The 9,332-nt window shown below is 63.2% G+C and overlaps 1 protein-coding gene and 1 long non-coding RNA gene across 2 annotated transcripts; one reads left to right on the plus strand and one right to left on the minus strand.

Moving 5' to 3' along the window:
- Positions 1–540: 540 nt before the first annotated feature.
- Positions 541–4,930, minus strand: LOC122471856. Its single transcript, XR_006294292.1, has 3 exons — positions 3,048–4,930; positions 1,797–1,940; positions 541–1,706 (listed from the first exon to the last, which is right to left on the minus strand). It is a non-coding gene; the product is annotated as an uncharacterized LOC122471856 (long non-coding RNA).
- A 44-nt stretch (positions 4,931–4,974) lies between these two features.
- On the plus strand, positions 4,975–8,728 carry IGFALS (insulin like growth factor binding protein acid labile subunit). Its single transcript, XM_043561001.1, has 2 exons — positions 4,975–5,794; positions 6,739–8,728. The coding sequence occupies exons 1-2, from the start codon at positions 5,581–5,583 to the stop codon at positions 8,538–8,540; spliced, it is 2,016 nt and encodes a 671-aa protein (XP_043416936.1). The 5' UTR covers positions 4,975–5,580; the 3' UTR covers positions 8,541–8,728.
- The last annotated feature ends 604 nt before the right edge of the window (positions 8,729–9,332 follow it).

The following is a 9,332-nucleotide window of genomic DNA, read 5'->3' on the forward strand; positions in this document are numbered from 1 at the left end:
GGCGCACGACTGCTCGACGGACCCCGCCTGGGTTCAGAACGGCCCGCGCAGCGGCGTCCTCAGGCACAGACCACAACTCCGGCCACGGAACAAGGCGTCCTAAGTCTCCAGAAGGCAACGCATACGAAGTACGTCCTCTGACCCCAGCGGAATTAGTTACCTGTGGCGGAGCGAAGTGAGGAAAACCTCCCCCCGTTTAGAAGTGAAGTAACAGATCTCTAAGCTTGGGGGTCAAAAGAAGCAAAAGCGGACACCAGCGTCTGTCAGACACAGACAAGCCCAGGGCCTCCTACACCTGCACAGAAAAGGCTTCTACCTCGGGAAACTAGAGAAGAGCAAGAGAAACACGAAGAAGAAGAAGACAGGAAATCAGCCGGACAGTAAACCCAAAACTCTCTGAAAAGATCATCAAGTTGACAGACCCACAGTGATACAACACCCCGGTTCCCGAATTCACGCGGGAGACGGGGCCGGACCACCCACCCTGCAGAAATAAACGTCAAGGCCTCTCCAGGAATGCGAGTGAACGACACCGATGAATTCCTACAGACACAAATCATTTAAATGGACTCAGAAAAAAACAGGACAACACCAGAGACCTGTAATAAGAAACTGAATTAACACAGAAAGTCTAAAGTTCACACAAAGGAAGAGCCTGGTGACTTCACGGAGCATTCGGACAATAACACCCATCACTCACAAACTCTTTCAGAAGACAGAGGGACGCTTCCCAGCTCCTTTGCGACGCAAGCCTGGGCCTGACAGAAGACTAGACGTCGGTGTCCCTGGTGAACCTAGATGTTAACTTTGTAACACAGCATCAGTAACCCAAATACGGCAGCACTTGCACCATCAGCCGCACATCTGAAAACCAACAGACGTCGCGGCCCATCCTAGGGGAACGAAGGACAAAATCCACGGGATCAACTCAACGGACGCAGCGAAACAAGGAACGAAACCCGGCACGTTCGTGGTGAGAAGTGTCCAACCGCGGGAAGGCAGCTTCCCTGGCCTCAGGATCAAAGACACCCGTGCGAAGTTTCCTCGCGGACCTCGTGCCGGCAGCCTTGAGTCGGACCCGGGCCACGCCGGACCACAGTGCCTGCGGGGCTGCGTCCTCCCGGAGGTGTCCTACTGCCGGAGGCGCCCACGTTCCTCGGCTCCTGGCCTCCTCCCTGTCTACTCCCGACCCGGGGTTGGGGTCCTCTCACTGCCTACGCCTGCCCTTCCTGACCCTCCGCTTCCACCATCAAGGACCCCTGTGGTGACACTGGGTCCATCTGGAAAACCCACGTTAGTCTCACTATCCAGGCTGATCAGCACCTCCACTCCCTTTGCCCGTGTAACCCGACACAGTCCGGATTCCGGCGGAAGGACAGGATATCTTCGAGAGCATCATTCTGCCTGTCAGAGCATCAGAAGTCATGGTGACGGGCCGAATGCTCACCTCCAACACCAGGAGCAGGTGAGGGAGGTGTGCTCTCACCTCCGTACTCCACATCATACTGGGCGTGCAGTGAGGCACAGAAAGGAACAGAAAAGGGGTAGTAAACAGACTGGAGAGAGCAAGCGAACACGTTCTTAGTCACAGCTGACAGGGTCCTACGGAATCCAGATACACGCACGCACCTGGCCGGTGAGTTTGACGGTCCCGGACACAAGATCGGTAAGAGAAATACAGGATCTTTCTACCTGCTAATGACCACCTGGAAATGAAATTCAGACCACTTCATACACAACAGCACCAAGACTAATAACATAAGTAGAAACTATTTTATCAAAAACACAAGGGGCACCTGGGTGGCTCAGTCGGTTAAGTGTCCAACTCTTGCTTTCGGCTCAGGTGGTGGTCTCAAGGGTGTGAGTTCAAGCCCCACATCAGGCTGTGTGATGAGCAAGTATCCTGCTTGGGCTTCTCTGCTCACGCTCGCTCTCTTGCTCTGTGTGAAAATAATAAATAAACGTTAAAGTTAAAAAAAATAGTGTCAAGTTTAGAAAACTTAAGGAAGATGTAAGTAAATGGGAAGGTACTCCGTGTCTCTTGATTAGAAGAACTTTGTGATCTTCGGTTAGGCACACAAAAAGCATGAAACACAAAAAAACCTCAGTAAGCTGGACTTCACTAAACTTTAACGTTTCAAAGGACAAGGTTTTTTTTTTTAATTTTTTTTTTTTTAACGTTTTTTATTTATTTTTGAGACAGGGAGAGACAGAGTGTGAACAGGGGAGGGTCAGGGAGAGGGAGACACAGAATCTGATACAGGCTCCAGGCTCTGAGCTGTCAGCACAGAGCCCGACGCGGGGCTCGAACTCACGGACCGCGAGATCGTGACCTGAGCCGAAGTTGGCCGCTTCACCGACTGAGCCACCCAGGCGCCCAAGGTTTTTGTTTTTTTTTTTTTAATTGGTAAGCCACAGGCAAGGAAAAGTATCTGCAGGTATCGTGTCTGATAACCGACAATTAAAGTCTGGCAACTCAGAAAACAATTTAAAAACGTGCAAGACTCAGATCAACACCCCGCCTGTACAGACGAGGACCACTGTGCACATGAGAAGGCGCTCGGCCCTAACTGTCCACGACATGGAGGGTCGCGGGATGGGAGCAGCTGACCTGCAGACAGCACACCCCACGTGCGGGTGAGGACGAGACCCAGCTGGAACGCTCCCACTTCTCACAATGTTACGCTTTTGAGAACGGTTTTTTAAAAAGTCAGACATAAGGGGTGCCTGGCTGTCAGGAGAGCAAGAGAGTTGATCTTGGGGTGGTGAGTTTGAGCCCCACGTCGGGGATAGAGGCTACTTAAAAATAAAATCCTTAAAAAGTTATACATAAATATCCTGTGAAGCAGCAATTCCACTCCTGAGAACCTACTGGAAGGACGAGACACACGTCCGCACCAAGACTTGTATCTAAGCGTCCACGCCAACGCTGTAGCAGCCCCCAAAACAGAAACAAAGCAAATGCCCATCAGCTGGCGAGTGGACCCGCACGTGGTGCAGATCCCTAGGGCGACAGCCGTTCGGCCAACAAGGCACGAAGGACTCACACGCTGCTGTGTGGGGGATGCACAAGACCACAGAGCGCACACAGGGTCCTGTAGCGGGGGGGGGGGGGGGGGCACCGTCCAAACCGCAGGGCTGTGAGCTTTCTACGCATCACAAGGCTGTTGGCGCGGAAGAGAGCCGTCGGTGAAGGTGTCGCGCCAGCTAACGCTCACTGTGCCACCCCACAAGTGACAGGCGCGTCCGGCCCGGACTGATGGGAGACGGAACCCAAGGGGAAAAAAGGGATCAAATAATATCAAGAAGCAACAACCACCTAGGAGAAAACCTACACACGACCCGAGATCCCAGGAGCACCGAGAGCACCGCGTGCGGGGGCGGGAAGACAGCATGGTGAGAACACCCGTCCGCCACGAACCTGAGCACGACCCTCACCCCGACAGGCTCCGGTTTTGGCTCACACACCCGGCAAGCTGCTCCCGTGACATTTGAGGAACCAAAAGGGGCCACGCACAGGTGGCTGGACTGCTCCGGCGGGGATCTGCTCCACAAGCCACGGACACTTCCCCACACCCTCTGGCCTCGGGGGCAGCCCCCCACGGCCGGGGGCCCCGACATCGTGTCCACACGCACATCCACGGTGCACTCTGGTCCCTGTGGCACACGGGATGTGACCACACGAGGGTCTGCACGGTCAGGACTCTGGGTTTGCTGTCCCTCAGGCTGGCACCCGAGGAACCCAGCTCAGTGACCCTGCAGGGTCTAGGGACAGCAGGCAGGATGCCACGGCCCACACGTGCCCGATGGGGGACTTGTATCCGGAGAAGAAGTTTTTAAACACACACATCAGACTATCCGACAATCGAACAAAATCACAAAATGGGACATTCCCCCGGCGACAAGCCCGAGGTGCTGGTGCGTCACCAACATTTGAGAAACAAACGACAGTTGACATTCACCCCCCTTTGGGGCAAGGGACGGCCGGGGCGGGGGTGCGGTGGGCGACTCGACCGCCCAGAGCAATCCAAGTGTCGCGCCCCGAGGTCTGAGCTGGACGCCAGGACCGCTCAGCCTCCACGACAGCAGCGGCCAAAGCCAGTGCGCGAACCCCGTACACAGAAGCTGGGAAGCGAAGGACGCCGCACGCCTCGGGCAGACCCTTGGGCGGTCAACCGTGCACGACAGGAGCATCAAGGGACCCGGCAGCCAGGACAGGCCGCTCTGGGAGGCCTGGGGCGCCGGGGACAGGCTGGCGTTGCGGCAACCCCCAGCCCCCCGAGTTCTCCAGCGCCCCACCCGGGATCTATAGACAGCACGGTCCCCTCCCCATGCTCACCCTCCCTTCCCGACGAGGGTCCTCGGCCACGAACGTGCTGAGTCCGCACTTTGCGCTGTGTCAGTGCGTGTTTACCGTGTAAATTTCTGGGCGTGGACTTTCTCCCGGCAGATCTATAATTTCTCAGAACAACCTGGAAATCAATCAAAGCTCAATAAAGGGAGAGATAAAGCTGCCCTCACCCCCAGGCATGAGCAGCTCAGGCAGGGCAGGGGCGAGGCAGGGTGGGGGGCTGGGGAGGGGCGCCGCAGCTGCCCACTGTCCCCTCCACGGGGCTGCGAAGCAACCGCCTCCCTCCGCATCGCCTCGCGGTGGGGGCGTCACGTTGGAGTCTGAACTTCCACAAGCCCTGCCTCCAGCCCCGCCTGCGCAGCCAGAGGAGGGCCCCGTGGGCAGAGGCTGGGAGGCGGGGCTGGAGGGCCGACTGCACCCCGCCAGCCCCAGGGAAGAGGGGTTCTGGGCAGCCAGAGCAGAGGCCGGTGGATGAAGGCACAGCAGGGCTCCCCTCGCTCGAGCAACCAGCACCTTGCCGCCCCCCTACTTCCTGGCCTGACCCGGGGCTGCCCGCAGGCCAGGTGCTGGGCCGCCATCCTGTGCGGAGCGGGGTGGCCGTGCCCCCCCCCCCCCCAAACAGCTCTGGGAACATCAGGAGTCCCAAAGCAGGTGGAGGCTGGTCTTGCGGCGCAAGACCTGGCCCCCAAGGCTGGGCCCCCCTCCGCTCTTCCCGGGAGGGCAGTGCTAGGAAAGCAAACACGAGGTGGCCGGGAGCCCGGCTGCTGTTCCTAGAAGAGGCTGGGGGAGGAGGAGTGGCCAGACACCAGCTGACCCTGAGGTCGCAGAAGCCCCGGGGAGTCCTAATGAGGACCCCACCCAGGCTGTTAGGAAACGGGCAGGGGGAGGGAAGGTGTGGCCAGCACGCCAGACCCAGCTCCTACTTAACTCCCACGTGGCCATCTGCTGAGCGGGGAGGTCCCCCACAGCGGCCCGAGGGGCCCCCACCTGGGCTCCGGGGGCTGGCCAAGCAGCGGGGCCTCCTCTCCCGGCTTCCCCAAAGCTGTCCCAACCACAGGCTGCTGCAGGGGAGACCCCTGCCCCCACACGCCTGCTGCCCCAGCTCTGCTCAGCCCTGCAGGGCGAAGGTGGGGGGACACGCCCATCCCCCAGAGCTGCACCACCGCCCACCTTGATCCCCAAAGGTGGCTGGGGGGTGAACGCGGCACCCCCCGACTCTCCCCTGTGCTATGTGCACTCTGGGCACTCGGGGCCGATGCTGGCAGCCGGGCATGAGGGGGTTAATGGAACCCGGGTCAGCAGGGCTGGGCTGGCCTGCGGCAGGGTGCTGGCTGCCCCAGCAGTGGGGAAGTCAGAGGGCAGGAGCAGCCGGCCCCAGCAGACGCACCCCTGCTCACTGCCCGCCTGTGGTCTGCTCTGCACGCGGGATGGCCCTGAAGAGAGGTGAGGGGCCCCCAAGTGCCCCGGCCCCTCGTTCTGGGGGCAGCCGCCTGGCCAGGGGCGGGCCTTTCTGGGTGGGCCGATGGGGGAAGTGTCCCTGCTGGGGTCCCAGAATGCCTCAGGTCCCTCTGTCCACCTCCACTCTGGTCCCAGGGCCCAGGACAGTGGTACAGGGGAAGGGTGGGAGTCCCCTCTCAACCCCTAGAGACCCTCCCCTGGGGACTGCTGCCCTTCCAGCCCCGTGGGGCCTGGTCCCGTCCACAGGGGATGGGGCATGCTCTGACCTCACGCTGAGTCCCTGAGCCCTTCCAAGGGCCGGGACAGGCCCAGTTCTGTGGGTAGCCCAGCGTTCAATGCAGGTTTTGGGGTGGCGCTGCTGTGAGGCCCAGCGCCCTTTGTCCTAACACACCCCTGGCCCCTAGTGAGGGGATGGCGTTCTGTCCACCCTGCTTCTGTCCCCATGCCGGCAGCGGGCTGCATATGCCAGGGAGCACCCGTGTGAGGGCCCTCCAATCTGGGGGCAACGGCCGGCGCTCGAGGGCAGCGAGCACACGTGACCCGGGCCTGTGCCAGAAAGCCCTCCCGCATTCCCCCTGGGCCCACCTGGCAGCCTGGCCGGTGCCCGTGTTCGGGACGCAGACGGCCGCCCAGCTCTACGGGCAGGTTTCCTCTGGGAAGGGGCATCCCGGCCCCACCGGGTGGAGAGGACAGTTGGTCTGGAGCCGGACGACAGCTGTCCTGTCTGGCTCCGCTTCTAGTCCCGGCGGGGTGAGTACGACTCGGCTCCCACCTTTCTGCCGCCTGACTGGCAGCGCCTGTCTTTACGGTCACGTGCTGTGGTCTCGGTGCCGAGTTCCATGCTGGGCTGCGGGCGCAGGCCGAGGCCTGGAACGTCCCGGGTCTCGCTCGCCCCGGGACTCACGTCCTCCGGCTCCTTCTCCTTGCAGGAGGCCCGGCCCTGGCCGTGCTCCTGGTCTCCTGGGCAGCGCTGGGCCCCTGCGGCCTGGAGGGAGCGGAGCCCGGGGCTCTGGGGAAGGCTGAGAGCCCGCAATGCCCAGCCGTCTGCACCTGTGGCCACGAGGACTATTCGGACGAGCTCAGCGTCTTCTGCAGCTCCAGGAACCTCACGCGGCTGCCCGCCGGCATCCCGGACGGCGCCAGGGCCCTGTGGCTGGACGGCAACAACTTCTCCTCCATCCCCGCGGCGGCCTTCCAGAACCTCTCCGGTCTGGGCTTCCTCAACCTACAGGGCAGCGGGCTGGCCAGCCTGGAGCCGCGGGCACTGCTCGGCCTGCACAACCTCCACCACCTGCACCTGGAGCGGAACCAGCTGCGGGGGCTGGCGGCCCACACGTTCCTGCACACCCCGGGCCTCGCCTCGCTCGGCCTCAGCAACAACCTGCTGGGCAGGGTGGACGAGGGCCTCTTCCGGGGGCTGTCCGGCCTCTGGGACCTCAACCTCGGCTGGAACAGCCTGGCCGTGCTCCCGGACGCCGCCTTCCAGGGCCTGGCCGGCCTCCGCGAGCTGGTGCTGGCGGGCAACAAGCTGGCCTACCTGCAGCCCGCGCTCTTCTGTGGCCTCGGCGAGCTGCGGGAGTTGGACCTGAGTAGGAACGCCCTGCGCAGCGTCAAGGCCAACGTCTTCGTCAAACTGCCCAAGCTCCAGAAGCTCTACCTGGACCACAACCTCATCGCCGCCGTGGCCCCCGGCGCCTTCCTGGGCCTGAGGGCGCTGCGCTGGCTGGACCTGTCGCACAACCGGCTGGGCGGCCTCCTGGAGGACACCTTCCCCGGCCTGCTGGGCCTGCACGTCCTGCGCCTCTCGCACAACGCCATCGCGGGCTTGCGGCCCCGCACCTTCAAGGACCTGCACTTCCTGGAGGAGCTGCGGCTGGACCACAACCGCATCCGGCAGCTGCCCGGCCAGGCCTTCGAGGGCCTGGGCCAGCTGGAGGTGCTCACGCTCAATGACAACCAGATCCAGGAGATCGAGGCGGGCGCCTTCCTCGGCCTCCTGAGCGTGGCGGTCATGAACCTGTCCGGGAACTGCCTGCGGGCGCTCCCGGAGCAGGCGTTCCAGGGCCTGGGCCGGCTGCACAGCCTGCACCTGGAGCGCAGCTGCCTGGGCCGCATCCGCCCGCACGCCTTCGCCGGCCTCTCGGGGCTGCGCCGGCTCTTCCTCCGGGACAACGGCATCGTGGCCGTGGAGGACCAGGGCCTGCAGGGGCTCGCGGAGCTCCTGGAGCTGGACCTCACCGCCAACCGGCTCGCACACCTGCCCGGCCAGCTCTTCCAGGGGCTCGGCAAGCTGGAGTACCTGCTCCTCGCCGGCAACCGGCTGGCGGCGCTGTCCGCGGACGCCCTGAGGCCCCTGCGGCGCGTCTTCTGGCTGGACGTGTCGCACAACCGCCTGGAGGCCCTGCCCGAGGACGTGCTGGCGCCGCTGGGGCAGCTGCGCTACCTGAACCTCAGGAACAACTCCCTGCGGACCTTCGTGCCGCGGGCCCCCGGCCTGGAGCGCCTGTGGCTTGAGGGCAACCCCTGGGACTGCGGCTGCCCCCTCCGGGCCCTCAGGGCCCTGGCCCTGCAGCAGCCCGACGTGGTCCCCCGCTTCGTGCGGGCAGCGCCGGACGGCGACGACGGCCAGCCGCCCGCGTATGCCTACAACAACATCACCTGCACCGGCCCCGCAGCCGTCGCCGGCCTCGACCTGCGGGACGTGGCCGAGGCCCACTTTGCTCACTGCTGACCGCGGGCTCGCCGGCCCAGAGCCCGGCGGGGACACGATGTCCGCCTCGGGGGCCAGGCGTCACCTGCTCGCTTGCCGGGGTCCCGTCCCTGGGAGGACCCGGGGCAGCCGGGGGGTTCTGCTGGTGGGGGCACCGCCATCACATAGCACCCCCCCGCAGTCGGTAATTAAAAGCAATCTAACACATGCGTGTGACCGCAGGGGTGTAGCCTGGGGGAGGGGGTTGGGAAGAAGGGTGCCATCCCGGGTCCCCGTCCTGTGTCCCCCCACCACCACACCCCTCCTAGGACGCCCGCCCACACCTGAGGGGCGGCAGCACCCACTCCGGGGCTCCGGAACCTCGGCTGTCCTCTTCGTGCAGTGTCCCCGGAGGCCCTGGTCCTGGGAAGCCGAGGTTCAGCCAGGGCAGCCTCCACTGCCAGCTGGGACACCGGCCCGTGCCCCCAGCTCCTGGCCAAAGCTCTCGGCAGTGCCCCCTTTGCCGTCCTTTCCACACCCGGAAGCATCTGTCCGTGGCGCGCCCGCCCCTGTCCCTCAGGAAGTGGGACCGGAGGTTGCCCTCCGCCTCGCTCCTCTCTCCTGTTCTCAGCTCTGCCCTGGGCCCTGGGGCAGGAGGAGGCGGGAGCGGCTAAGCCTCCCCAACGCACATGCCTCTCCGCCATCACCAAGCCCTCCACGTACTGCCACCACACTTGACCCAAATGTATCCAGGGGGCTCGGGGCCGGGGTGCCTGCTGAGAAGTGCGCAACATGCACACACAGAGCCGGGACCGGGACAGGAGAGTCTGGAAG

This window comes from Prionailurus bengalensis, chromosome E3, assembly GCF_016509475.1.
Source record: "Prionailurus bengalensis isolate Pbe53 chromosome E3, Fcat_Pben_1.1_paternal_pri, whole genome shotgun sequence".
Taxonomy (NCBI): Eukaryota; Metazoa; Chordata; class Mammalia; order Carnivora; family Felidae; genus Prionailurus; species Prionailurus bengalensis.

Excerpts from the sequence above, each read along its gene's own strand:
- IGFALS (XM_043561001.1), top strand. The coding sequence starts at position 5,581 with ATGTGCACTCTGGGCACTCGGGGCCGATGCTGGCAGCCGGGCATGAGG. Across the intron at positions 5,795-6,738 it reads CGGGATGGCCCTGAAGAGAG|GAGGCCCGGCCCTGGCCGTG; the intron begins GTGAGGGGCCCC and ends TTCTCCTTGCAG.